The sequence below is a fragment of the Nyctibius grandis genome, chromosome 31 (genome assembly GCF_013368605.1).
Source record: "Nyctibius grandis isolate bNycGra1 chromosome 31, bNycGra1.pri, whole genome shotgun sequence".
Lineage (NCBI taxonomy): Eukaryota > Metazoa > Chordata > Aves > Nyctibiiformes > Nyctibiidae > Nyctibius > Nyctibius grandis.
In genome coordinates, this window is record NC_090688.1 from 3,598,623 (window position 1) to 3,626,366 (window position 27,744).

Sequence of the window (27,744 nt, forward strand, 5' to 3'; positions counted from 1 at the left end):
ACCAAACATGATGTAATAATGCCGTTCCGGGCAGCTGCCCCACCGCTCCCTCTACCCCCCTGCCCTCGCCCAACCTCCATCCAGAAACTGCTCCTGGAAATACACCGTGGCCCGGGCGGAGCCCAGCGCGGCCCCGAGGAGCAGGGCCAGCCTCAGCGCGACGGCGGTCGGGGCTCTCCCACCGCGCCCTCCCGCCTCCACGGCCGCCGCCGCCACCCTCACACCACGGCGGCCTCGCGCCTTCGGGCTCCCGCCTTCCACAGCGGCCTCTGATTGGCTGCGCTTCCGTAATTTATTATGAAACGGAATCAGATTGGCTTAGCGCCCCCGAGGGAGGAGCAAGCGGCCACGAAAGGCATGCTGGGGCTTGTAGTCGGCGCTCTCACGGGCCGGCGGCAGTATGCCTTCTTGGGATTGGCTGGATACGCCCAAGGCTCGCCGGCGCGCGGGGCGGCTCTGCACGGAGCCAATGACGGGGCGGGATGTTGGGGAGTCGCGGTCTCCGGGATGCGGCGTGGCGCCGGCCGCTCTGCCCCCGGCTTGGAGGAGCCGCCGCCGCCGCCGCCTCAGGGCGCTCCGTCGCGGATGGCTGCGATGGCTCGGGCGCAGAGGGCGCCCGCGGGCGGAGGGCAGGTGAGGCGGCAGCTCCTGTCCCGGCCCCCGCTCTGCCGCGGCGCCAGCCGCGCTCGGGCTGTACCTGGGCAGCCGCGGGCCCCGGCCCGGTGTCCCAGCCGCGTGTGGGGAGGGCCCACACCGGAGAGCGGGAGGAGGTGGCCCGGCACAGGCTGGGGCGAGGGCAGGGCCGTGGGGAGCGGGAGTGTCTGCCCAGTCCGGGGAGCTGGGGGTTGAAGCGGGCCGCCTGCCTCCGCCTCTGAGGGCTCTTTGCATCCTCTCCTCGGCAGGGACACGGCGATGCTCCCCGTGGGAGAACCGTCGCAGCCGGGCGCAGCGTCCTTCCTCGCTTCCGTAGCGACCTCTCTGTGGTTGGCACAGAGCTGGAGAAAACTGGCAGAGCTCCGTTCGGCCACAGCAGGTTCCTGAAGGTGCGCAACGAAAACGTACCTGGAAGCCGGTGGTGCCAGGCGTCGGGAAGCGCCGTGCAGCCAGGGAACGGGCACGTAGCAAAGAGCACTCCGGGTTCTGCTTCCCACACGCGATCGAGCTCAGCTCTGAGGAAAGTGGCACAGCTAGAAAGCAAAATCATGAATCGAAAAAAGCAGATGGAATTGCAAAACAGGGACTTGAGCCAGAAGCCTTTGGATGAAGAGTCCTTCTCATCTGCTTCCAATCATGAACACAGTGAAAGGGGCAAGAAATATCTGAAGAATTATGCTACCGCCAGTGGAAATATGACCCTCAGGAATGCCTGTTCTAAGGAAGAGGAAAGCATCCAAAGCCCTAAAAAGAATGTTATGGCTAAACAGCAGCTTAGTTTGGATAGTGATGAAGAAATGAGGCAATTGCTGGAGAGGTCTTTGGAGTTTTCCAGTAGAAATGAGAATCGGAGGGTTGTTGAAAGTGATGCTAAATCGGGTGGAAAGGTAAATACAGACTTTGCTGGATTATGTATTTTTATTTATATTTTTATGAAATTGTTTTAATCGGTAGGTCACTTTTTATTTAGATAACACCAGAAACTAAATTTTAATTTTGCATTTGTGGCTTGCTCATGATATGATTTAGCTTCAATTCACATTTTAAAATTACTCTTTTTTACCCATTAGAATTTATTTTCCTTTTTAGTGATCTACACATAATAAATGAAGTAACATATAAATCTCTTTTTCATGTTCTTCAAAAGAGTAAAACTCCAGTTCTGTCAGGAATGCCTCCTCCATCCCATAAGGAAATCTCACCGACAGAGGTATCTAAAACATCTCACAGCAAAGACTCAGAGAAAAATGTTTTTGGTAGAGTTAATTCACCAACATCTCTGCCAGCCAGCAGAAGCCCGTCGGTACGACATAATATGAGATCTCAATTGCTGTTTTCTTCCGTGAAAGACAATACTGTAAAGATTACTCTGCCTAGAACAGGCAACACCAAGCAAAGACAAATATCACTTGAAAGTGACGGAAGTGAAATAAAATCATTAGATGAATTGTTTTCAAAAGCCGCTGATGCAGAAGATTCAACCAGCAGCAGCTCAAATGGTAAGTGTTCTAAAATATTGCCTCAGTAGACTTGGCATGAATTGTACTAATAATCTACTGATAAATTTACTAATACACATGGGAAAATACTGACTTTGAAAGGATTCAGTAGTGTATCCTACTGAATAGGATAAGGCTTTATCCTAAGGATTTTTCATTTGATTGCAGATTTCAGACCGAATATCCAGAGCCTTGATGATTTGGCACCAGGTATCACCAGTGAGGCAGCAGAATTAAAGCAGAAAGTAAGTAGAAATTCCCTACTAGCACATATTTCCATTCTGCCTTTGTTTGCTGGAGGGTGGATATTCTAAAATAAACATTTCTATTCTTCTCATAGGCTGTCTGAGGTGGGTGTGTCTGACTAGTTGTAAGGGTTAGATCAGGATTTTAGAGTCTACTGAAACCTGATCTAATTCTTTTTTTAATGTCTGCATTTCCTTACTAAATGTACCAGCACTGCACAGTTTGCAAGGTGACACAGAAGAGCAAGGTTTTATTTCCTAATAAAGTAGTAGCTAAGTCTCAGTGATACGTAGCAGAACAGATGGAGAATAATGGAGGCATATTCTAGGTTATATTTTGTTGATTCTCCTAGCATACAGCTGTTTTGTTTTACAGGGGACAGACATTCACATTACTCAAGAATCAAACAGAAATCAAAAAAAAGATACATCCCTGGTGGAAAAAGACCAAACTTCTCTTAAAATGACAAGCGCAGTACCTGGTGTGAATGATGCTTCTGAAGGGGATAATGAAAAAACTGTTACTGAAGCTGAAATCTCTGAGCATTTAACTGGAGTTTCTGCAGATTTCCCCCAGCACAAACAGGATTATCTTGATCATGATGAGAGAACTGTTAATTCAGAATATTCTGAAGACTTTGAAACGTCCCTGTCTACAACAGATGATAGGAAATCGAAAATGTCAGAGGAACATTCTGAGAGCCGCACGTATTCTGGAGAACACCCATCTTCAGCATCGTCACCGTTACCTACCAGAGAGCGGCGTGACCAGGTACACAGAGTAACTGTCAAAGAAACTGCAGTTCAGACAGTGGATTCTCCATTCACTTACTGCTGGTCAAAGAGTAAGTTCACAAGATATTACCCTATTCATGCCATTTTTACATTTTTATATTTTATATGCTAGCCTAGTCTGCATTGATAGTCTTTCGTTTCAGTACTAGCTTCCCCGAGCTGACATTAAATTAAAAACTTGCTAAAGCCCAACACTTTAATCTGCTATCTGTAGAAATGATTGGGATTGGACAACAATAAAAACTTGGAACTGGTTTTTGCTAAAAAGAACCACAAGAAGAGCTCAGGATGGATGAGGTGGTGTTAGCGACAGAGCTTGCAACAGCTCGAGTAATACTCTCAGATAGAATTCAACATTTTTATTGTGTCTTTGCTATTGTAAATACTGTTGTATTGTTACTCAAGTGATCACCCATCATAGTGTTCTTTTTTTTGCATTGTATTTATTTCTTGGGAAAGCACTGTGGCCCCGTTTACAAAAGACAGATGTGACCTTTAACAGTTTCTGAGGGGTAGCTCCTTTCCTATCCCTCTTTACTTAAAGGAAAAGGTGGTAAGAGCACTTCTTGCCACACTCAAAGAGGAGAAAATAGAAACTTGGGGCTGCTTGAAAACAGTAGCATCCTTCAAGTACAAAAACCTTTGCTTTTACTCTGTCTAGGGTTCACAGTAATTCCAATTTAATCTTATACACAGCAAACACCACCGCAGTACTTGACCCATCTGTAGGAAACAGCTACGTTGATCCAGTACCTATTGCCAGTCACGTCATCAGCATGGATGCAGTAGAAGGTACTGAAAAACATGTTTCTTACTATATTGTTTTACTGTTTTGTCCACATCTAACCCTGCTTGGATTGCTTAGCCCTTCCTACTGACTGTAACCTATCACTAACGTACATACTCCCTGTTCCTTGCAGCCTTGACAGCGTACAGCCCGTCAGCTCTTGCTTTAAACACCATGTTGAAACAGCACTTGCTGTTGACTCAGCAGTTTGTAGAGAACATTCACCACCTTCACTTGTCCCTTGTGGAGTCACTAGAGAATGAGAAGTTTCACTACCACACCCTGGAAGAAGCTAAAGAGGTATTTATGATAGACTAGGCAGCAGCCTAGATAGTCTATTCCTTTCCAAACACTTCTGTTATTGGCAGCAAACAGTTTTTCTTTCTGTATTATTCATTAATCAGATAAAGTTCATATTATAGTTGAACAAATTACTTCATAGACGAGTAATAACTATATTGCTTATGTCCATATTAATAACACATCAGGAGTTTATACAGTAAAAAAGACTAAAGGCTTCCTGGAGGCCAGAGGTTTGAAAGAATCAGCTTTCTGCTATAGCCTTTAGCTGTCCTCAAATGAGCAAGGGTCTGCCTCATGCTGCAACAGAAGTATTGGTTTCTGTTGCTAGTATAGAAAAGTACAGGTATCTCGACATGAAGATGTATTATTTATTAAATACTAGAAAGTATTTATCTACATAATAGAGAAACTTCTATATTACTTTTTTTTCCCCAGTACATCAAGAATCACAAATCCCCACCTCTAACACTCCAGCAAGCACGTGAAAAAATTCGGAAAGCACAGGAGGAAAAACTGCTTTGACTCTGAATTTTAAGTAAAATTTCCATTTACAGACCTCAAGCTGGAACAAGAAACCCTTCCAAACTGTACAGATAAGTTGTAAACTATGTACTGGAAAGACTTGTACTAACTGCTTTGTATCTTATTATACATAATTTATTTTCCTATATCTGAATTTTTTACTGATGTACACGATATAGGGATAGGCAGGAGCCTTCAGCCAGACTACATCAGCAAAAAAGGAAACACTTCTCTCTAAAGGGAGTGTGGTAAGTCCTCAGTGTGCATGTTTACCATGTAGCTCATGTGATCTGTGATCATGGTAGAAGTAAAAGTCTGTACTACAGCACCCAAGGAATACGATCACAGGAGAACACCACCCTTTCCTGACTTTAGTGCCATATTTCTAGATAGTTAGCTTTGTCACATAACCACAAAACCAAACACATGCAAAATTAAGATAAATTCAGTACAAGGAAGGCTTATAGCCACCATACTGGAACCCATTTACTCTGAAATATGAGCCACCATTTTATTAAAAAAAAAAAAGTGTTTATTGGAAGGCAAAACAATAAAATTCACAAGTTGGTAACATACAGGTGTTGTATGCTGATTCACAGACAGTTACAGTTCCACAACTACAGTCGATCTAGAACAAACTGATATTTCACCATATTAACTGAATGGTTTTACGAGGGTTTCTGCTATACAAACAAATGACTCTGGAAGAGGTTACCACCACGCAGACCTCTGGAGCGAAGTGAGCGGAAGGGCCTAACATCTTTAGCTGGTGGTCTCTGGAAACAGTTACAAAAGGTGGTTTTTTTTCTCATTTAGATTAAAGGAAGTTTCCAAGAACGTTTCATTGTTAGAAACTTGCAGAGCAGAGAAAATTGATTCTCTTCTATTCAACGAATTAGCTTTTATTAAAGGGTATATACAAAAATATAAAAAGCTTAAAGAATGTCTTCCATTACAAAGCATTGAATATCCCTTAGAGCGCTCGAAAAGCTAGAACAGTTAACCCTCGTGTTCTGACCAGAGTTGTGACTGCAGCAGCTGGTGTGTAGGGGCGTTAAGTTGTATGGTAGGTTCTAACAAGCTCGCACAGTGCTCATAGGTCACCTGTACTGGAACTAGATGCTTCATTCCCCATTTAGACATTAGGATACACTGCTCAGCATCAGTCTGACTTGATCCCAAGGCAGCACCCCTCCACTTCAAATAGAATTAACCTTTTGAGAGAAATAAACATACATTATGGAACTAGAGAACACATAACCATATCAGATAACGTCTGTATTCCACAGGCATGAATGAATCACAATCCTGCACCAGGGACAGCGTGACTGGGGTTTAATTCTAGTATAAAAAGGGTAACTAATTAAAAAATTTTGCAAAATAAATGGAAATTCTTAAACTTGCTAGACATGTCATAGTTATGACTGGCCTTTTTTAAACACTAAACGACAAGTGTTGAAGTACATGTCATAGCTTTCCATTTTTCACCATAGTTTTAAAAGTAATTCATTTGTCACTTCCTCCAGACTTTAATCCGGATTTATACAAGTTTAATGTTTTGTAGAAGATGCAAGACATCTTTCTTCAGAGAGTCTTATTCAGGTGGTGGAGGGTCTTGCGTTTCACGCTTCACTGAAACAATAGGGAAAAGAGTTCTTACACATTCTGCAGTCACCTAAGCTGTCTGAAATGTTTCATGGAATGAGGGATCTGTTAATAAAGAGTTTTTCCTTCTGGGTTTTATCTGAACCCATTTTATTACACAGATCTACTGCAGCCATAGGCAGAAGTGACTCTTCATTTAGCATGCCAAATTGTTTCCTTTTAGTCATTGGCAAGCGCAGTTGTTCTACATACCACAGACTCTCTGCAAAAAAATCTATCATTTGGGCAATGGTCTTAATCTCTTAAGCACCTCCTCCACTTTCTCTGAATCCTTCCTGCACGACAGTGAATTTATTACCCTTTCTGCTTTGGCAGAACACAGCGCTAATTGTAGGAAACTCTGAGTTGGGCAGGGTCAAACAGTAAGCGTGCTCTAACTTCACTCCAGCCACAAAGCCCTTCCCGTGGCACGGCTCCCTCCTCTACCTTTGGGATCACTCCTCTTTTTTGAAGGGTGACATTCAGAGATGCAGGTTCGTGGTATTGCAGCCAGGAAGTGGCTTACACAGAACAGGTTAATTAATTAATGTTTCAGAAATGAGAATACAACACAACCCCTGAAAAGGAAAAAGTGCTGAGAAATCAGAGTGTTTGTCTACTTACCTGTTGTTTTATTGTACCCGTTACGTTAGAAAGAATTAAGAGTTACCAGTCTTTTGATTTGGGTTTACAGTCTACCGTAAATAGGACAAAATCGCTCTCAAGTCTGCACAGGTTTTTAAATTGCTTAGAAACATTCACTTACATTCATCTCTGGCCTTCATGCGTGCGATAAACGAGTAACTTTTATTTCTTCGGTAGTTTTCGTAAGGGTCATCTAATGCAACTCCCACTCCTTTGTATTGATCCCATTTGTCCCGGATATCCCCTCCTTTAATTGGATCCTGAATTCCTTGTTCCTTGGCTCCCAATCCACCAGATCCGCTCCATCCTGCAGAAAGGACACAACATTGTAATCCTGTAACTAGTTTTTTATTACTGGAATTCTGAGGACAAACAAACTTAGACATTTTGGAACCAACCAAAGAAAGTGTCAATTCGGTATAGCAGGATGGTAACAGACAGCCTGAACAACGTATGGACTGTCCCATTTATTTCAAGCATTGCTACGCAGAGATTCTGGGAGCTGACAAACACCAGCACTATCCCCAAAAACTTTTAAGAGGGCAAGGGGAAAGTCAGCACAAGCCCAAGCTGTCCAGTCAGCCCTGCTGATTACACCACGGGGAGATGATGTACCTTAGGGAGGTAAGATCTGTTTGATGCCAAACTCACACCCCTGTCTTCCATATCCTTCCCAGAAAGGCAACTACCACCACTGCTCCACGCTCCTTATACTTCTATCTCAGAACATCCTCACACTGCCCTTGGAATACCAGGGGATAATTACTTATGAACATACATTAATTAATTGTATCCAAGAGTTGGGTGCCTGATTTTGTTTCTTGGCTTGCGCAAAATTCCAGAACACCATCTTACCCATTTTCACTAGCATTTGATGGCCTTTATTTTCTTCACCAAGTCTTGATTCTGGTATAGGAGGCCCAGAACTGGAGCCCAAACCAGCAGAAGAACTAAGGCAATAAAAAGAACAGATTAAGAACAAGTGATCCTGTTCTGTCACAAAGCAAGGTCATTTATATTCTGTTAAACATTAACACCCAGTATAATCCCATCCACTCTACTAAGGTATTCTTTTATAAAGCTATAGATTATGGAGTTATAAAGGTTCCACAAACACCCTGCCTGCTTCTCAGTACAAGGGAAATCAAACACTACTATCTCTAAAAGCACATACAGCATATAAATCATTTCTAAATCTGCTTTCTGTCGTCTTTTCTACTATTTCTTGAAATGCTTAATATACCCACCTTATGAGAAGGGCACCCTTGTGGGTACTTTTCCAAACAACCCAGGTAAAAGAGAAATACACAAACGCTTACGGAGGAGTGGGGCTGCGAGACCGGGACCGGCGCCGCCTTCCTGGCGAGTACGATTTCGATCTTGATCGTGACCGTGACCGCGAGCGGCTGTGAGAAGAGCGGGACCTGCTCCGGCTTCTGGAAGGAGAGAGCACACGAGATCAGATGCACAGTTACCAGGGCAACAGCCACGGTTCCTCATTTGGCCCCGAGGGTTGGTTTCTTCCCACCCCAACAGTTCCCAAGATTCAGCCCATGGCACTCTACCTGGACTGAGAGCGTGAATAGGATCGTGATCGAGAGCAAGAGCGAGATCGAGACCTCGAATAGGAGCCAGATGATTTTGAAGATCGCGAATTGGACCGGGAGGATGAGCGACCTCGGCTTTTAGACCGACTGCGAGACCGAGAAGGCCCACTGCACAGACAAGCAGAGAAACCCCAGTGAAACTCCTGGGAGAAGCACAGGAAACTCAAATATACTTCTGATCAAATTCATATTACACACAAGCACTGTGTTTCTGCAGACAATCCAGTGTGGCAAAAACTATTTTCTGCAGATTAGACAGAAATTCCACCAAGTTCAAACTCAAGTTATTCCATCAGCATGTTGCTGAACAGACCTTCCCTCTGCATTTAGCCCAAGGTATTTCTAGCCCCTTCCAAATGAACAGCATGCATCAGAAGGCAGCAGACAGGGTCTCTCACCTATTTCTCTTCTCCTGACCTTTCCTCCGCCTCGCTCTCATTTTAGCTCTGAAGAATTCATACAGTCCATTCTGCTCCCAGCCTTCACTGCAATAAATCAACCACACATAGAACCCACATCTGTAAAATGCTACTTTGATCAACAGAGACGTTCAGGATTTCCACTAGATTTTGTAGTGAACAAAGGGCCTGAGCAAAAAGGTCTCGCAAATCTCAGCGTAAGATCAAAGAGAGTGTGCAGTTTAAAATACAACACGAGCACTCATTTCAGCATTAGAAGAACCAAGACACAGGCGAAGGAAGAGAGAGGCACTTTGTGGTTTGAGACAGCTTCTTAGGGCATTTTCCTTACCATATTGTCAGCTATACCTACTCTTACCTGTTTCTAGGCCTGTCATGAGATGGTGGACTATAAAATGCCTCAACCGCAGCCAGTAGTCTCTCACTGGGGGGCATTGGGGGTGGAAGACGTATATCTTTAGGATCTAAAGGTTTATACTCATGATCTTCAAGCTGCCGGAAACAAAACAAATTACATTCGTGTCATGTGTCATGGGGTGGCTACCTGAAGAAATAAATATAGATTTAACTGTGTAGGGACCTCACATTTCGCTATTGGATAAAAAAAAAAAAGGTCCAGAAATAAGGATTCTGCAGATGACCCAATGCTTTCTTGTGTTATCACTACCATTTTGAGTTCTATGAGAAAAGCCTTTGCAGCATTAACTGGATCGCCAGGGAGATAAAATGCAGATCTCATCTATCCACCTTTGTGGCTGGATGGAAGCCTGGCAAAAGCTGGTGTATGCTGGGAGTAACACAAAGTTAGAGATGGAAGAGACCTATTTGTTCATCTCAAACACAGAATATTGCATATATCCCCGCAGGTGCTGATACAGACACATTTCCTGTGCTCTATCATTCTTTGTACATATAACATTAGTGATGCAAAACATCTTTGTAAGAAAGAACTCTGAACACCACAAACTAGTACACAGTGGCCACATCAGAACTGCATGGTCTCTCTGGCCATCTGAAAATCACTGGGGATTTCTATTTTCTAAGAACGGGGGTAAGATTTTCAAGACTAAATTAGTCTTTCACATATATGAGCTCAAACGGCTTTCACCAGGACCCCACACTTGAAAACTTTACCATTTTCTCCCCCCACTCCTGCCCTTGTATACCCTACAACAACTTTGGCTAATGGTTGCTGGATGGAAGGATTTGAAACTATAAATGTCCACGTTAAACTGTCCCTAATATTAACCATGGGATTTTGATCTTTTAATCCTACTCATCAGGACCCATTGCAAGCACTTACTTTTACAAGTGGAGCCATCAGTCCAGCAGGAAGATCAAAGTAGGGAACGTTTGGCACCAGACTAGGATCATCGTGGTTCATGTGAGGGGGGCCTTGCCGCCGCATGTGAGGAGGCTGCCCGTTAAATCCATGTGGGGGAGGCCCAAAATCGGGGTGCTGTGGCCCTCCCCAGGGAGGATGCTCGCTGATTCCAGGATGAGGCAACCTGTGACCAGGGTGATGATGAGGAGGTCCAATTTCTGCAGAGGGGAATGGTTAACACGTTTTATTCAGCTATAGAGAAAGGAAGGCAATCAGAGATGTACTTAATAAATTAGTGCATTTATCCTAACAAACCATCTTGGCAGCCAGAGCCTTGCAGATCCAGAAAAGAAACAGAACTGAAGAATTATAGGCTGGCCACAGGTCCACGTTCATCAATATCTTGCAGCACATCTCCCTCCCAGGCCACAGCAACCGCTCTCAAGATAACAGGATACTTTAACCCTAAGCCACGGCTTACTTTGAGACATACTGTGGTCACAAAGTACCACAAGAAAGATATGCTCAAGAACACAAGGTTTCAGATGCAGCAGGGCAGCTACTGGTGGGATCTATTTCTGAAGCCTAAACACACAATCACAGCATGGACCTATAATTAGTTCTGTCTCTATGCCAAATTGACATATATAAAGAAATAAACATGGCAGGAATTAACTCACATGAGTAGGTGACAAGAAAATACTTTGTTTAAAGAGGCATTTCAAGAGGTAGAGATAATATCCTGTTAAAACAGAGATGTGAGTGACATCCATCCCATCGCTGATGGACGAACCATTTGCCATGAATGCCAGGACACCCTGCTGAACTCAGGGCACTACACGGAGAAAAATGCAAGACTGAAAATCAACCCCTCCTGCACCAGGACCACCAGTTTTTCCAGGAAAAGCCATTGCAGCCACTGCCCAATCTTCAGCCACTACTATTTGACTCATCTTCATCAGAACTTGAGCAGTCTGTGTTGTCACTGCTTCACTGCTTTCCTAACTTTAGCCATCTGTTTTAGTGCAGATCCCCTCCTCCAACAACTTTACATGAAACAAGAGATGTTCTGGATCACCACTACAATCCAAAACAGCGCATCTTTTCTGAGCTTAAACCTTAATTCCCCCAGGACAAGAAAAGCTGTTCTCCCTACTCACTACCACAACTCTTAAAAAAAACACACAAAGAACAAACCCAAATTAAAAAAAAAAAAAAAGATCAATCTCTACTGGAGAAGTTAATCACAATCCTAAATATATAAGCTCTACTTCATTGGTTTTCAATGTTTTTGGGACTTGGGGAATTGAGAATCTTTTAAGCTTAAAATAGCAACTCCTACACAGCAACGTAATTGCTCTTTTAAGTGGCTTGTCATACAGAACCACGGTGATCTTTAGACTTTACGTTGATAAGGATCACTCCAGAATAATCGTAACTTCTGCCCGTGAAATAGAAACTGCATCGGGGCAGAACGATACCAGGCTTCACAAGGGAGCCCGCAGCCAAACCGGAGCCACAAAGGTCAGGCAGGCAGTGCACCGACTGCACTCTCAGCCATCCCCACATTCCAGCAAGAGAGCAAACCAAACAAGACGGGAGAACTGGACGTCAGGATCATTTCACCACGCACTACCAAGCCACACAACATGAAGGCAGATAATCAGAGAGCTTTTCAGTAAAAATAAAGAGAAGAAAAGAAAGGCATGGATGAACGTATGCACAAGAACAAATGCTTCCAGCCTGGCTTCCTCTAACATCCTCCATCTCCAGAGGGCACAGCTGAAGAGCCCTCATCTATGGCCTGATGTGCAGGAGATCAAATTTACAAGCAAATGCTGCTTCTCACCTTTGAGCTTACTATTTTTAAAGTGAAATAGTCACAAAAGGGGTGCCTCTAACAGTGCTGACTTGAGTTTGGATTACAATTTGTTATCTGCATTTGTTAGGGAAGGAAGGCTCAAAAAGCAAGGAAGCATCCAAGCCTGCAGGTATTTCCTACCAACTTGTTAGCAGTAGCTTCCCAAACCCCCAAACTCAGCATTTCTCAGGAAAACCACAAGTCTACCAAGAATAAGCTGTCACCTCAAAGCACTAAATAATTTTGTAATGACAATCAGCATCGCAACATAAGAAAACCTGGCCTGGTACACACTTTACCTTGAGGAAAATCCCCCTGGGGGTAATCAAAACGATGAGGATAAGGAGGCCTTTCAAAGGGATGGCGAGGTGGAAAATCATCCTGCATGAAGCGAGGTGGAAAGCGGTTGAAATTATGCGGATGCGGGGGCTGGTTGAATTGGGGATGTTGCTGATGTGGAGGAAATGGGCCTCTGAAGTGAGGTGGCCGCTGCATTCGAAATGGAGGTTCCCTTTGACCCCCACCCCATGGAGGCTGTTCATGCTGGTTGTTCCACGGTGCTTCAAACTGGTTGTTCCAAGAAGGATCGGGCTGGTTGTTCCAAGGTGTCTCTCGCTGATTGTTCCAGCCTTGATCTCTCTGTTCGTTCCACATCCCTTCATGGTTGTTATTCCACGGAGGACAATGAGGTGGTCCCTAGTGGTGAAGAAAAGAAGCCTGGTCATTAGGCTACAAAAATAAAGAGTGCAATAAAAACAATCTCCCTTTTAAAGTAAATATAGCCTGCAGGCAACATGCACAGGTGAAAGAACTGTCTGAACACAAGGTCTGAACAACTACAGCTCCAGAGAACAGACAGGAAAAGACCAAACAGTTACTGAACCAACAGCTCTGTCCTCAGGACAATGCTTCCTGTGCTGCTTGTTCGCAGGGAAAGCGTGATGGCTGACAAACTGAAATACAATTTATACTGTGCCTTTAGGTGGGCTCAGAATGAGAAAGTTAGCATTTGAATCTGGATTTATACCTTTCACAGCTTTTCACCACATTTCCACAACCAAGATGGTCATTCTGAACCTCCATCTCCCTCTACGCCTCGTTTCAGAACTACGCTTCCTACCTGTTGTTGACCCCATGGTGCAACAGGGTGAGGCTGGTCAAACCAGGGTGGTTTATTTGGAGGAATCTGATCATGAGATCCAGGGCCACGTGGTCCACCAGAAGCAGGGTCCTGCACTCCAGATCCTGTCGTGTCATACTCTGCAGAACCAGCTAGAGGCAGCTGAGATTTACCATCATCTGAAACAAATTGGAGACTTTTATAAGCATCCAGGTCACAGGTAATTAATAAAACACCAGCACAGCCACAATAGGCTCCGTCTGAATTTTGCCAGATGTGTAAACATTCTGCAGAAATCTATTACATGGAGGAAGGATTTCTGATCCATTTAACATTCGTCTCTCTGGTTCTTTTTATATTCAGGCATCAGACTGCACCAGCTGCAAGCCTCCAAACAGTTTCAGGCTTTTGTCGAACCACACCAGCATAGCACAGTACCTCACTACTAAAAAAGGAGCAAAAAAAAAAAAAAATCTCACTGTGTTGCCACTCACTGATTTCTGCACAGGTCCCCAGAACAGGATAGTACCTGCTTGTGTAACTGGAGCAGACGGTGGAGCCGAGGCTGGTGCTGCTGTGGGAGCCTGAGGTGGGGGTGTTGACTTCACCTCATTCTCTAGTGGTGGTATTTGTATTTGTTGCTGCTGCTGCTGTGTTAAACTGTTTACAAACTCCTCATGTTGAGTTTTCAGGTTCTGTATCTGCTGTTGGAAGGCTACCTGTACAGGCTGCACCACCGTTGCATATTCAGTGATCAAATTTGCCTGATAAAATGAGATAAATTAAGAACAACATGTTAACACAGTACCTAGAACAGTTATCCTGTCTGCTCATACAGAAACTCCTACATTGCTCTCCAACCCCTCCCAAGAAGTGCAGGAGAATGCCGGATGACCTGCTGGCAGAACCACCCAGTCACAGTATAAAGCTCTGTGAAGATCTCCAAAACATTCTCTGCAGGCTAGAACCCTCTGTCTATATTAATGCTCAATCAACAGCGTTCATTATTAATGCTAAAAATGAACAGTTCCTGCTACCACAACAATTTTTCTGCTTAGTGTCTACAACTTAAAGCTACGGTTTCTTTAGTTTCCTTTTTACCAAACATTCATTTCCATAAAAAGAGAACACACTGTCAAATATGTACAGACTGTAGTAGTTACAAATGCAAATAGACTTCCCGGGTCGTATCAGCAGCCAGATTATTGAATGTCTCAAATAATGTTTGACATTATTTTCGTAATCCTTTGCAAACAACTTCAAGGGAGGGGGATTAATATTTACCTTTCAAAAAAGGAAGACACTTCCTAAATTTGTTTTCAAAATATTTATATAAATAAGAAAACTGTTACTTTTCTTTTGTGGCTAACCTGGTACTGGCCGAGTCCAAGAGCCGGGCTCTGTAACTGCTGAATAATTGATTCATCAAAGTACCCATTTTTCTCCCATAGTTGAAGAAGCTGCAAAAATTCAAGAGTGAAAGGTTTTTAGAAATGATAAGCAATAAAAGAAAAATTGAGGCACAGCATTTTTACATCTCTAGCTTTGTCAAAAGACCTCGGATTTCAGCACTTGTCTTTGAACCACTGAAGATTCAGCTGCATTCATCATTACAGTAACTTTTAAATAAAGCCTAGGTACTTCTAAGCTCTAGTTTAAACATGAATTAAAGCACCCTGTAATAGACTTTATAAAGACAATCGCACTATGAAAATCTCAGTGGTCCTCTTCCATCCTCATATTTGTGAACTTGCCTAGCACTAACCTAATAAAGCAAAGCATACAGTTAAACCAAAACCAGATACTCACTCTGGCAATTTTCTGTTGCTTATCCTCCTCCACTGCTAGAAAACTGGTACAATAAATAGGCACAACCACCTTCTGTAAAGCAGCCAGGAGATCTCGTGCTTGCTTCCGCTGGCTTCAAAAAAGGAATGGGAAGAGTTACCACCTTTCACTATAACACTAAGAGCACTGCAATATTCAATTCATCCCAATTCCTGCTATACTAAAAGTAGTGCATTCATAAAACAGAGAGTTCCCTCTTTTACATTTTTACTGTAAAGTCTCCTCTGGAGGAAAAAAAAACCACAAAGTAGATAAAAGCTGAATTTGATTATTAAAGCACTATATTTTTGTGCCAGCTATGGACATCTTAAGACAGCTTCTAAAAATAATGAATACATTAAAAATAAAAAGTGACTATTCAACCTAACAATGTATCTAGCAGAGACTTCACCAAACTAAAAACCACAATTTATTTCTTACCAGTGATGCAAGACATCATTGATTAAGTAGATGAGATGTAACCGAAGCTCGAAGTGAGCTCCTTCGGCCGTTATCCGATTTCGCAGGTGCCCAGCCATCAGCTCACAGTGTGCAGGAGATTTTGCATTACTAAACATCCAGTTCTTGCCAGCCTTAGAAAAGCACAATGAAAGTATTTTAAGTTAGTCTGATGGAGTCACGTCGTATAGACTTCCCAGAACTCTGAAATAACTTCAAGTAGGGAAGTTTTCAAGTAACAGCTGTCATCTCACCTACCACACAACAAAACATTAAAGCTGCTGTTTACTACACAGACAATCTCAAAATTCAAACTGTATTTAATCCACACCACCACCAAATAACTGCTCAGACTTAGATCACTTACTGAGATTGCATCTTTTGTACAAGTGTCGATTATTGGCTGCAACAAGTTGTCAAATTCATTCATATCTAATTGGGTTTCCTCCAAAACTTTCTGCATTTGTTGCTCAATTGCCAGGGCTACGGCTGATGTGACTTGTTCCTGAAAAAAGAAGAAAATAATAATTAAAAAAAGAATTATATTACAGCCAATATTCTCTTGAAGTACTGTTCTGCTAACCATAAGTAGCTATGTCGAAGACCAAGACCTTTAACAAGCAATGTGACCACATATAAATGTTTCAGTGATTTGTTTTTGAGAAGAAAATACTCTTCTCATTCTTCAGGAAAAGTCCAGTTCATTTCCACCTCTAAAATCTCTCCATGAAATAAATAATTGCAGGCAGCTCCTAAATGGATAGAACACAATCTAGGCATATTGCCTTCCTCCAGTTTGGTTCCCAGTAGCTTTAACAGCAAAACATCACCTGCAAAAAATCAAGTAGTTCAAAGCACGCAGCTCCCTTCCACCCCTACCCAGAATCCACCTTAGAATATTACAAGCTGGAATGTCCTGCAGTTCCCAGCAACCTGCAGCATTAAACAAAGATTAAAGCAGTCACAATTTATTCCCCTCTGCAAACCAACAAGGTTTTTCATATAATAAACAAACTGTTTTAATCAAAGATCAATCTTGCTAGCACATCAGGTACACCTGTTCTAAGGAGATGACGGCAGTTGCCACAGAACAAAAATAAGCACAGCACTGCTCCCCCTCCTCCCCAACACGCGATGCCGCCACCACTAGTCAGAAGGAAGCCTTCCTCTCCCCCTTCACTCCTGATTTCTACAGCCAGTGGCAGTCGAGGATAAACCAGGTGAGAGCTTATCTTAAACCGACCTGTCTCATCGCAAGGAGATGCTGCTCCTGCTGCTGCAGGTTCCACTGACTCTGCTGAATAAGTTCCTCCACGGAAGGAGTGCCCTGAGGAGCTGGGATAGGGGCAGCCGGTGGGAGCGATGGTTGTGGCAGCGGCTGGATCTGCGCGGTAGCCTCGATATCTTGACTTTGCTTGCACAACACTATGAGACAAAGTAAACTTCTAAAGTAAACCTCAAAGAAATCTGCTACCACCAACCCACACGCGAAAATCGTGCTGGCTCCAAAGCAGACCCTCACGCTGTGCATAACTGCTTAACACAAAATGAAAATCGTGCAGCCACGGGGGGATGGTGCAAAAGGAGTGTCAGCAACTCCTCCCACACTTCGAGAGGAATGATTCCAGCACAAGAGGAGCCCCCGGAGCTGCTACACGGGACCACCCTACTCTTGCGGGCCCTCCAGGTGCTGAGCTCCACCGCACCGCACTGCCGGTACCCGCGCTGCAGCCCAGCCTACCTCCAAACCCGCCAACGGGGGGGCGTAAAGAGCCGCGGGCAGGGCTCAGCCAACTACCTGGAGCTTAGAGGGCAGGAAGAGGCTGCAAACCAGTCCTGGCGGGTCAGAGCGAGGCCAGGAGGGAGAAAAGCGGCTCCGCCAGACGGGGCCGAGCCGGGGTCGGGAACCAGCGGCCGCGGGGGAGGGGAGCGGAGCCCGCCGCGGCCCTGCGCCGGCCCCGAGCCGCCGGCCCCGCACAAGCCGCGGGCCCCACTCACGCTGCTGCTGCTCCAGGGCCAGCTTGTACTTGTAGTAGCCGTAGAAGTCGCCCCCGAAGAGGAAGGAGAATTTGGGGTTCTCCTTCTGTTTCTCCATCGTCATCTTCTCGAACTCGGGCCCGTTCCGCGCCACGAACTGCGCCAGCTTGTCGATGACATTCCGCAGCTCCTGGTCTGTGGGGAGGCAGCGCCGTCAGCCCCTGCCGGCCCCGCCGCCGCCGCCCCGCGCCCCGCCGCGCCCTCCCTCCCTTCCCAGCCCAGCCCGGGCCGCGCTCACCGTCGGGCGGCAGCGGCATCTCCATGGCTGCGGGACAACGGGCCGCCGCTGCCTCCGCCGCCGCTAGGCCGCACCGGCCGGAAGTGCCGCGAAACGCCAGGCGCGCCGCGCTTTACGGCCCCGCCGCTATGGAGACGGCGCGCGGCGCAGGGCACGTGGGGCCGTTCGCCCCCTCCCGCGCGCAGCGGGCGGGACGAGGCGCCCTGAGGGGAGACCCGGCGCCGCGCCGGCGGCGAGCGGGAACGGGGACTGGGACCGAGCCTAGTAAGGGCCTGCGGGGAGCAGGAGCCAGCCCTGAGCCCGGGGCAGGCCCAGGCCCAGGCCCAGGCCCAGGCCCAGGCCCGGCCAGGCCGCAGGGCAGAGCCTCAAGCCTCTCTGTCCGTGTTGCAGGAGCCATCTCAGCCCCTAACTCGCCCTTCCTCAGCGCCGCGCCACTGGCGTAGCCGAGGCTTGCACACACATCGCTTTTGCCACCCCCTGAAGGAGAAACTGCTTGTGGGCTGCAGCCTGTGAGACCTTGTTCTCTCCCACTCAGCTCGAGTACCTGCAGAGCTGCGGGATCGTTCCAACTCCAGGAGCACGCTCTTCATCTGCTTTTAAAATATCATGTCCAAGCTGCAATTCAGTTGCCAGAAATTAAGAGCATTACAAGAAAGCATGTCATTTAACATCTGTTTCATCTTGGGGCGGCAATCCATCGCAGCAGCACTTCAGCTACATAGACCATTGACATGCTGTAAAACAGGAAGGAACATGGATGCATAGGAAGCTCAGAGAGCAAATCGAACCTAAAACACAGCTGTTAAGGAAAGAAAGTGCAGGTGCTATGCAGGGATGTTACTTAAGAACTGTTACTTTCCTTAAGTGACTTAATTTCTTTATGCAGTGCAAACTAAAATGTTCAAATCGTTTCTGGTTCTTACCTTAACTTTACTTTTGCACCTGATACTCCCATTACCTTTCGAAGTGGGATTAAAATTACACATTTAAATACCTGCTGGATTCAGGAAAACATTCCTTCAAAAGCAAGGTACTGATCAGATCAGCTTCACACCCCAGCTGAGGTACGAGGCATGGCAGAAATTGCTGAACTCCCTCTACATGGGTGAGTTAAAAAAAAAGACAAAACCCCACCACACTTGAAGACCATTTACATGAAAACTAGACATCAAAACTCAAAGTGGGGCCCAAATAATTTTGGTGTCCTTTAATATTTTAGGAAAACGGAATCTGCAAGTTGAAACGATCATCTGGGAATCACAGAGGCCAAAAGCAAACCCTGAGTATCCCAATGCTCACCTGAAGCCGTAACAACTATCTTAAGTTTCAGGCATTAAATTACACTTCACAGGATTTCCAGTCATGCAGATAACACTCACAGACATCCTCACAAAAAGGCAGAACTTTTTATTCTTAACAAGACAAACCATGAAGACCCCACTATATTATCTACAGCATATAAAAACTCAGAAAGATGGATGTTTCCATGAATCCAAATAACAAATGAAAACCAAAAAAAAATCACAGACAGACTCTGATCATGAGTGCCTCATCAAGTGCCCCAAATGCTACAGTTACCTGACAGAGGCGTCCGCCACCACCCATGTGAACACCTGATGTATTTCAGACAGGAAAGAGTCCCAGTACCTGGAAGTCACCAATGTGGTTTCTTCCTGTCATCCCATAGGGGATCCCAGTTTCAGCAGCAGCATTGACAGGCTGAAGGGGTGAGTCGCAGACAATCCGGCCGAGTAACACCCAGGACTTCACAGAACGACAGCGTTGATGTAAGAACAGGAAAAAAAACCCCAAAGTGTTCATCTGCTTCAGTGCCAGATTTCATACAGTAAGGAGTGCTGGTTGTTTTTTTGTAAAACCACCCATACTCACATCAATTTATAGAGCAACATAAAAAAAACAACAAAAAAAAGATGGGTGGTGACTGCCACCTGCATATTTGCACTTGCACATCTACATAATGTCATTGTATCATACACTTGTCACCTCAGGATTAACAGATCTGTTTCACCAGCCTGCACCATCACCACAAAGATATTCCAGAATTATTTTTAACAGCTTACAACATGGTTCAGAAATGGAAGCCTTAGAAAAACAAAACTTTCCCTTTATTTCTATTGCACCTTTTTCACAAATAGCTACATGGCGAAGTTTCTTCTGCTGCAAAATGCTACATCAGAAAAACATGGGTTTGAACATACATGAGAAAGAAAAGGTCTTGAGCTTCACGCACCATCATGAGCTGACCCCAAATTACCAACACTAGTTTTACAAATCACTGTACACCTACAAAGCCTAAGTATTGCCTCGATTTCATTTAGCATTCAGATATTTAAAAAACACAAGCATTTTACCAGATGATAAAGATGCTCTAATCACTACTGGGTACTAAAACTGAATCTGCAAAGGAAATATTTTCAAGAGATCTTCAAAGAGCACCAAATACTCTACCGAGTTATCAACAGAAAACCCACATGTAGTGGGGAGAGATTGGCTTCTTTCACACTGGTATTTCTAGAACTATCCAGGACTGTTTGGGGAAGAATTTCCCAATTTTGTGATGTATTTACATGTATGTTAGAAATGCACACTGGAAATCAAAGCATTTCTAAGGATACCAGCACGTAGTGTCCTAACACTAGTTATGGCATCCAAATCATCGTAGTTTCAGTCTGCGTAACCACCCGGTAAGGTATCACACCCACACAGCAAAACATTAATCTGAGTTCTTGCAAGTGGCCATTACAACTAGTGTCTGGCACTCCCAAAGCTTCCTGCAAGGAAAAAACCCAAACCAACCCCCTTCACTCTGATTTAATAACAGGGTCATTATACACGATTGTCTAGATATGCCCTTTTTATTCCAGTGTTTCCATACTTTCTACAGACCTATGTACATAGTTAAATATGTCATTGATTTACAAACCATGTTAAAACAAATGTTTCACCTTGCCAAACAAAATCTCGCAGCGGTCCAAGATTAAAATATACATTACAACAGTCTCAGAGACTTCCTTTACCTGAATGTGGGCAATATTGCTTAAGGACTCGGATTCAGGTACTCAGCAAAAACCACCTCTTGTAACCGATTCACTCAACCGTTTGTAATTATATGTTCCACCATACAAAATTATCCCTGTTGACCACAGACCTGAACTAGAAGAACGTGAACACTGTCAGGCAGTCTCCAGGGAAAAGATTCACTCTCTGGCCCCTAAACGGACGATATCCTCATATTGGGTCAGTCCCTTTTTGCTCTGCAAGTACAGTAGTTTTGTTTCAGAGACACAGTGAGGCCACGAGCCCAGACTGGAATTTGGGACATGGTATTTTCAACAGAAAGCCCTCACCTGCTACCGTGCTCGACAGAAAAAACTGAGCTAGACTTGCCAGGGTAAGTGTGCAGTGCAAGATTTCTCTAAAAACAGTCACAAAAAAAGATCTGGTGATGTTCTTTAAAAGCAAACCATCTAAAGATATTTTAACAAAGCCTCTGATCTGTGAATAAAGTACACGGAGCTTTATTCCCAGTAACAGTTCAAGTTGTATGAAGACAGTACAGCAGCAGGTGTACCAGAAGATGCACAGATGAACCCATAGCATGCCTGTACATCCCTGGGACCCACACTGCTACATTTTCGGGTATCTCACCCCGCTATTAAGTAGGAAAGAACCACCCCCATTTTCCAGATGGGAAACTGAGGCACAAAGAACACAATTAAGCATTAGCAGGAGCCTAACAGTTCACAGCTCACTCCCTTTGAAAGCTGTTGGAGAACCAGCCCCTCTTACTCACCCTAAATGTCTCCTCCTCAAATTAGTCTTTTGCAGAGCCAGAATCTCATCCAAATCAGAGTCCACACAATCTTTTTCACATCTCTGTAAAAGCACTTAAAATATTGGGAAGTGAGCCTTAGAAATACACATTTTGCACTTTCCCATATTAAAATGAAATAATTATAAATTAATACTGGAACAGGCAAAAGCAATTTCATTTGAAAGAATGCTTTTCCTCATTATCTTGTTCCTGTTAATCAGGATTAGGGAATAATTTATTTAGATTTTCCAAACTAAAAGCCCAAGTTCTAAGCTAGCACGAACAGATTCGACGCCAGTCAAGTCAAGGAAGTTCCGCTCACAAACAGTAGCAGCACATTTAACCCATCTCTGAAGTTTCAGAAGAACCATTTCCTCTTTTGGACTGTATGGTGGAAGGCAGTCTACATACCTACCTCCACAGTCAGCCAAAAGAATAAGATCAGGTTGACTTTGCACTTGAAAATAAATTCTTTATTATCCAAAAGGAGCTAAATCATCATCTCACATGACAGAAATGGTCATTTTTAAAGCAATAAATAAGTGGAGGGAGTGTTCTGTACCACGTCCTAAACTTTGTCACTGGTATCTAATACCTCTCTAGTAAAAACAATACTTATGCTATCAAAAATCTCCGTGTCCAACAGCTTCTCTGTTAAGGAAAGAAGGCCCCAAAAATCATCTTTTGCTTAAGTAGTAACAATAACGATCTGATTCAGTGAAACCCAAGTTCAGCTGGTTTCAGTCCTTTCATGCACAAATGCTGTATCCGACACACAGTCAACTTGTCTAGAATGAAGTACGTTCATCTCTACGAAGGGAATCAGTTCTTCTTAACCAAAAATTATCCATTTACTGCTGATTCAAATAATTTTCTCTTAACAATTTACTATTTGAGTTAGGGGAGTTGCAGGAACAGAGCAGGATACAAAATCTAACTTCTTTCAGCTGAAAGTGAAAGTCAGGCTAAATGCACACAGCAACTCCAACAGCAGTGATTAAGAAACTTAAACAATTAGGGGCTAAAAAGATAGACCTAACAATTAAGAATTATGGTTATTCAAATTGATGCATTCATAGTATAGGAATCATATAAGAGAGCATAATTTATGCATAAAACTGAGAAGAAAACACCTTAAACCTTTCAATTTCTAAAGCAACAAAAGTTTTTAAGGTGTGAAGCAAGAAAAAAAAAATCAAATTATTCCAAACACTTTATTTGTGAAGGTGTTTTCTGTATTGCCAAGGGAGAGCAACGTCTGAAGTTACAGGACTACATGATTCAGAAAACAATTATGATCTTAAGCTCTGTTTGTTTGATTGTTATCTACAGTGACCGGGACAACAGTGACTTTAGGGAATTCTGTTTCCCTGTGCCTGAAGTACGCTTCTCGAAGAGATCAATCTTTCTACTGTTTACTTTCAGAAACACTTCTGGTTTGTCAGCAAAAACCGAAGGCATAGGCACAAAAGTAGTTCATACCCACGTGAAGTTTCGTTGTTGCTCAAGATGAATTCAGGTCTAGCTATCTGCAACTGATACACACAAGTGAATCCTCCTCAAACAGACCAATCCTGATAACCAGAAGGACGCCTTAGTTTCACTTCTTTCTGAAAGTTTCATTAAAAGAAAGTATCATTAAAACATACTAGAGAACAAATTAAAGGTGATGTTACCAGCATGGAAACAAAATACTGGCCAGAATTTAGCTGCCAGAACAATAATGGGTTGACAGACTCTGAAAAGGAGCAGTGACAGCAGGTATTTTACTCTGAAGTTTTGTACCTGCATTTCACCAGAATCTCTGTACAAGAGCTACACTCTGCATTTCGGTCCAGTGTCAGATCGAGCTGTTTCACGTTTCAAGGTCTGCTGAGCAGAAGCTGAAGGTCTGTACCGCGTTCACTACACATGCATCTTCCCTTCTGCAAAACCTGTATGATAAAATGGCTTTACATTCATGGATGTACTAAAAGTTTCTGATAATGCTGGGGACACTTGGATATCACAGTCTCTACCTGTTTGCCAGGATTCTATATATCAAAACGATTTAAGTTGTAGGTAGTCGGATAGTTTTGCCGATTGTACTGGAAGTGGTCTGTTAAGATATTGGTTCGACCATACTGATAGTCTCCGTGTTGTGCAAACGCCGTGAGTCCGTTCTGAGCCTTCTCAGGAGTGTTTCGATGCCGGTCCAAATTCACAAGGTCTCCAGTGGTAACTGGAAGTAGCTGCTTCTTTGCTTCTTGGTTTGCATCATATTTTGTCTAGAAAAGAAAGAAAGAGTGTTTTTCTTAGCTATCACCTAACATATTCACATACCTAGAAAAAAGCATACAGTTTTACAATTACACTACTAGCTGTGCCTGTCAGTCTGAAATATTAGTGACTTCTAATAAAACCCCCATTCCTCTCACAGGCCAAATCCGTCAGCTGCTCTTTTGCTCAAGAGATTTGAGTGAGTTACTTCCCAATCTTCCTTTTTCAAGGAAATATTAAGATCAAAATTTAAGTTTGTTAGAGTCCTCACTGACCCAAGTACCCAAGTACTTCACTTAGGTGATACATCTACATCCTCTGCAATGAAGTTCTATGCCATGCGCTCTACGTTTTGTTCTGCTAGCCATTAACTCGTTGTACAAAAAATAATTCAAAGCTACTGGACTGTTGCAAGTGAGTTTCCTGAATAAACAAAGAAAGAAACCCCTCACCTTGTTATATAAGAAGACCCCTAAGATAGCTGTCATCATTCCAAGGACGTTGGTGCTCGTCACCGGATTGCGGAGCATTATAAGGGACACGGTGATGACCATGATTCTTTTTGTGGCGTTTGCGACAGAGTAACTTAGCGGGCTGATCAGGTTGAGAATACTGAAGGCAATGACATTCTGGGCAAAATTACAGAATCCACTGATGATAAGCAGCATCAAGGTCCAGGACCAATGAGACATCGTGCTCTGCCGTGAAGACAAACATTACATGAAAAAAAAATTCCCTCAGGTTTCAGATAAGAGACAAAGAAACACAAACACGACTTGAGTCACTTCCTACCTGCCTTTGATAGGAATAACATCGACAACATTACGCAACTACCAGCTCTGAGAAAACATCTCTCTACGTACTTGTAACACACATTCTGGGTGCATTTGTTCCTGTCTCCAGCTACTAATTCCTGAGATTTACGCTGTCACATAAGGTACCTATCCTAACCAGGACGTGCGTTCTCACAATAAACACTGTGCTTATTTTCTTCTATTGTTTTGTGAAACAATTTGCAGGTATTTCACAACAGTTCCTTCCATGCTGCTGAGGAACTACACTGAAACACTTAAGTGCACTTTTTTGGCATGGGTGGTCTTTGTTGTTGTTTCTTTTTTCTCTTTCTTAATAGTGAACAGTTTCCCCAATACAACACTTACCAAGTCATTCTCTACTAAGAAGGAAGAAAGATCTACCAAAACCCACGTTGGGATCATGAAGAACACAGCATGGCACCCAAGAATGTTCAGCAACCGAAGATGGTGTATTCGGGAATCTCTTAACACCTGAAAAAAAATATAATTAAACAGCCTTTTTTCAGCTACTGCCCACATTATCAGCAGAGACTCAGGAGCCATGTAACAGTAACAGCTTTGGATGACAGAAAAATTATGAAAATAAGTAAAACCTGTTATAGTATGTATTTCCTATAAGAATGACCACAGAAAAACAGATGCCCATTTGAAAAACAATGGTTTCTTGAGTGATGACTCTTAGTATTAACAAGATAATATGTTTAAAATGCTCTACAATCGAGAAATCATTTATTAACTAAATTGATTCAAGACTTACATTTTAATTTTGTTTCTAACATTTCAAGGAATGCCCAGTGTTGACACTGACTCGTTCACTACAGAGAAAGGATTTGATACAGCCAGATACATTAAAAGCTTTCAAATGAACAGTTAAACTGAAGCACTATTGAACTGTCAACGGAAAAAAAAAAATCCATGCCAAGGAGTAAAAGGCTCAGGATACACTGAAAATTGGGCAGAGCTTGGAGTTTAACAGCTTCGACAGGTAGGAAGAGCCGTAGAGAACAGGCATAGAAAATAGCCAACCATTACTTTGGGCTCCTTTGACTATAAAGTCAACTTAAAAAAAAAAATATATATATGTGCTGGAAAATACATACTGTCCTGCTAAAGGATGATGCTACTGACCAGTGTTATGAACAGCAAAACTATTACCTTCTTCGAGAAGATGTTCTGAAGTGAAAAACACAGAGTAGCAGCAAGTGCACTGATGAGTCCCCACATGTCAAAGGAAAGTTCCGTGACGGTGGCCAAGAGGACACCAGTTATTATGGGGATCAGAGACAAGTACACCTGAAAGAGGAATAGAGAGGAGCAGCTTACATCTGCTATGAATTTTCATTTTGACTGAGTTTATACATACTACTGATTTGGGGAGGAAAGAAGGAGGAAGAATAAAGCAATAGAACTAGGGATCAACTTTTATACTACTGTAGTCTGAGGAAATTAAGTGACTACAATACGCACTATAACAGCTCCAGCATATCAGAGAGCATCACCTTGCTCAATGTTTAGACACCTTTTTCTTTACATTCACAATAAAAGTAAAAGACACTTGTAAAATCTGCATAATCTAACTTCAATCACCAAATTCCCCCAGCTAACCAAAGCCCAGCCAGCAGAGCGCACCACGAACACACCAAGAAAAGAAACCTCAGCAAACCTGTCCGCACCTTCGTCGTCTGCTTTTCCTTCATTATGATCCGCGAAAGAAGAACCACCCATATTGGCATCGTCGCTTTTACTGAGAACGGAAAGAAAATGTCGGTGGGGATGCGAAGCTTGGAACAACTCCATTAACCACCATCCGCAGAGGGTGAGCGCTGGGGATGGAGGAGGGGCTCAGGGCCGGTCCCACCAAAGCCATAACCTCAGCCCACGCTGGGTCATACCCTCCTGTCACCGTGCTGGGCACTCGTACAAACACAGGCTGGTTCTTGGTGCTCTGGGACACTGCACCGGGCACCCACAGGGGCACAGGACACCACACCAGGCACCCACGGGGGCACATGTTGGGGCACAGGACACTGCACCAGCCACCCACAGGGCCACAGGACACTGCACCGGGCACCCACAGAGGCACAAGTTGGGGCACAGGACACTGCACCAGGCACCCACACGAGCACACACCACGCTCCAGGTCACTGCACCAGGCACCGGTACAAGTGTGCAGTGGGGACCAGGACACCGCACTGGGCACCCATACGAGCACACAGCAGAGACTGAGGCACCACACCAGGCACCCCTACGAGCACACACTGGGCTTCAGGCCACTCCACTGGGCACCAACGCAAGCAAACGCTGGGCCCCAGGACATCCCACAACCGGCGCTGGGACATCCCACCGAGCACCCACACCAGCACACACCGGGCATAAGGACACGGCACCGGGCCCCACCTGTGTGCGCGTAGGAGACCGGGACCCTCCAGAGCGAGACGTGCGCGGAGACGGAGGCGAAGTACTTGCCGAAGGCGAGCGGCAGGATGTAGCGGGGGTAGGCGCGGGGCGGCAGCTGGGCCGGGCCGGCGGGCGGCACCCGCCAGGCGCGCAGCAGCGGCGGCAGGAGCCCGCACAGCCCCAGGATGTGGAAGAGCGAGACGGTGACGGGCCGCGGGAAGCCGCCGAGCAGCAGCTTGTTCACCACGTTCCCGCCGGCGCTCAGCCCGTACCAGGCCAGGCACAGCGCCGACACCCGCGCCCCCTCGCGCAGCGCCGGCCCGCGCCCCCCCCTCCCCGCCGCTGTCGCCGCCGCCGCCCCGCCGCTGCCTCCCGGAGCCGCCAGCGGGGCCGCCATGGCTCCCTGCGCCGGGGAAGCGTCACCGCCGCCGCCAACGCGTCGCTTCCTGAGG

General features: G+C 44.6%; 3 protein-coding genes across 5 annotated transcripts; 1 reads left to right on the forward strand and 2 right to left on the reverse strand.

Annotated features, from left to right (window-relative positions):
• Window positions 1-297: 297 nt before the first annotated feature.
• C31H19orf44 (chromosome 31 C19orf44 homolog) lies at window positions 298-6,568 on the forward strand. Its single transcript, XM_068420940.1, has 8 exons — window positions 298-633; window positions 903-1,541; window positions 1,802-2,153; window positions 2,322-2,398; window positions 2,775-3,243; window positions 3,890-3,985; window positions 4,114-4,280; window positions 4,719-6,568. Exons 1-8 carry the CDS (start codon window positions 298-300, stop codon window positions 4,803-4,805), a joined length of 2,223 nt encoding a protein of 740 aa, XP_068277041.1. The 3' UTR covers window positions 4,806-6,568.
• CHERP (calcium homeostasis endoplasmic reticulum protein) lies at window positions 5,315-18,070 on the reverse strand. Of its 2 annotated transcripts, XM_068420618.1 has the most exons (18): window positions 17,987-18,070; window positions 17,710-17,883; window positions 16,955-17,136; window positions 16,079-16,216; window positions 15,694-15,845; window positions 15,235-15,346; window positions 14,796-14,885; window positions 13,955-14,189; window positions 13,426-13,604; window positions 12,605-13,001; window positions 10,424-10,662; window positions 9,479-9,612; window positions 9,100-9,186; window positions 8,660-8,809; window positions 8,414-8,530; window positions 7,950-8,044; window positions 7,216-7,401; window positions 5,315-6,019 (listed from the first exon to the last, which is right to left on the reverse strand). In XM_068420618.1, exons 1-18 carry the CDS (start codon window positions 18,009-18,011, stop codon window positions 6,015-6,017), a joined length of 2,697 nt encoding a protein of 898 aa, XP_068276719.1. In that variant the 5' UTR covers window positions 18,012-18,070; the 3' UTR covers window positions 5,315-6,014. The 2 variants fall into 2 exon arrangements, with proteins under 2 accessions (XP_068276719.1, XP_068276718.1); XM_068420617.1 differs by lacking the exon at window positions 5,315-6,019 and having other exon boundaries at window positions 7,208-7,401.
• Window positions 18,071-20,843: 2,773 nt separating this feature from the next.
• On the reverse strand, window positions 20,844-27,689 carry SLC35E1 (solute carrier family 35 member E1). 2 transcript variants are annotated; one of them, XM_068420848.1, is made up of 7 exons: window positions 27,293-27,689; window positions 26,569-26,639; window positions 26,051-26,188; window positions 25,241-25,366; window positions 24,533-24,778; window positions 23,840-24,088; window positions 20,844-23,755 (listed from the first exon to the last, which is right to left on the reverse strand). In XM_068420848.1, the coding sequence occupies exons 1-6, from the start codon at window positions 27,687-27,689 to the stop codon at window positions 23,855-23,857; spliced, it is 1,212 nt and encodes a 403-aa protein (XP_068276949.1). In that variant the 3' UTR covers window positions 20,844-23,755; window positions 23,840-23,854. The 2 variants fall into 2 exon arrangements, with proteins under 2 accessions (XP_068276949.1, XP_068276948.1); XM_068420847.1 differs by having other exon boundaries at window positions 20,844-24,088.
• Window positions 27,690-27,744: the final 55 nt, after the last annotated feature.

What these genes read in the sequence shown, in the direction of transcription:
- C31H19orf44 (XM_068420940.1), top strand. Translation starts at nt 298, where the DNA reads ATGAAACGGAATCAGATTGGCTTAGCGCCCCCGAGGGAGGAGCAAGCG. An exon ending in AACCAGCAGCAGCTCAAATG is followed by an intron (nt 2,154 to 2,321) that starts GTAAGTGTTCTA and finishes ATTTGATTGCAG; the next exon opens with ATTTCAGACCGAATATCCAG. An exon ending in CCCTGGAAGAAGCTAAAGAG is followed by an intron (nt 4,281 to 4,718) that starts GTATTTATGATA and finishes TTTTTTCCCCAG; the next exon opens with TACATCAAGAATCACAAATC.
- CHERP (XM_068420617.1), bottom strand. Translation starts at nt 18,011, where the DNA reads ATGGAGATGCCGCTGCCGCCCGACG. An exon ending in ATCTCCTTGCGATGAGACAG is followed by an intron (nt 16,217 to 16,954) that starts GTCGGTTTAAGA and finishes TTCTTTTTTCAG; the next exon opens with GAACAAGTCACATCAGCCGT. An exon ending in AATGATGTCTTGCATCACTG is followed by an intron (nt 15,347 to 15,693) that starts GTAAGAAATAAA and finishes CCTTTTTTGAAG; the next exon opens with CCAGCGGAAGCAAGCACGAG.
- SLC35E1 (XM_068420848.1), bottom strand. Translation starts at nt 27,689, where the DNA reads ATGGCGGCCCCGCTGGCGGCTCCGGGAGGCAGCGGCGGGGCGGCGGCG. An exon ending in AGGAAAAGCAGACGACGAAG is followed by an intron (nt 26,189 to 26,568) that starts GTGCGGACAGGT and finishes TTCCTCTTTCAG; the next exon opens with GTGTACTTGTCTCTGATCCC. An exon ending in AGAACATCTTCTCGAAGAAG is followed by an intron (nt 25,367 to 26,050) that starts GTAATAGTTTTG and finishes ATTTTTTTTCAG; the next exon opens with GTGTTAAGAGATTCCCGAAT.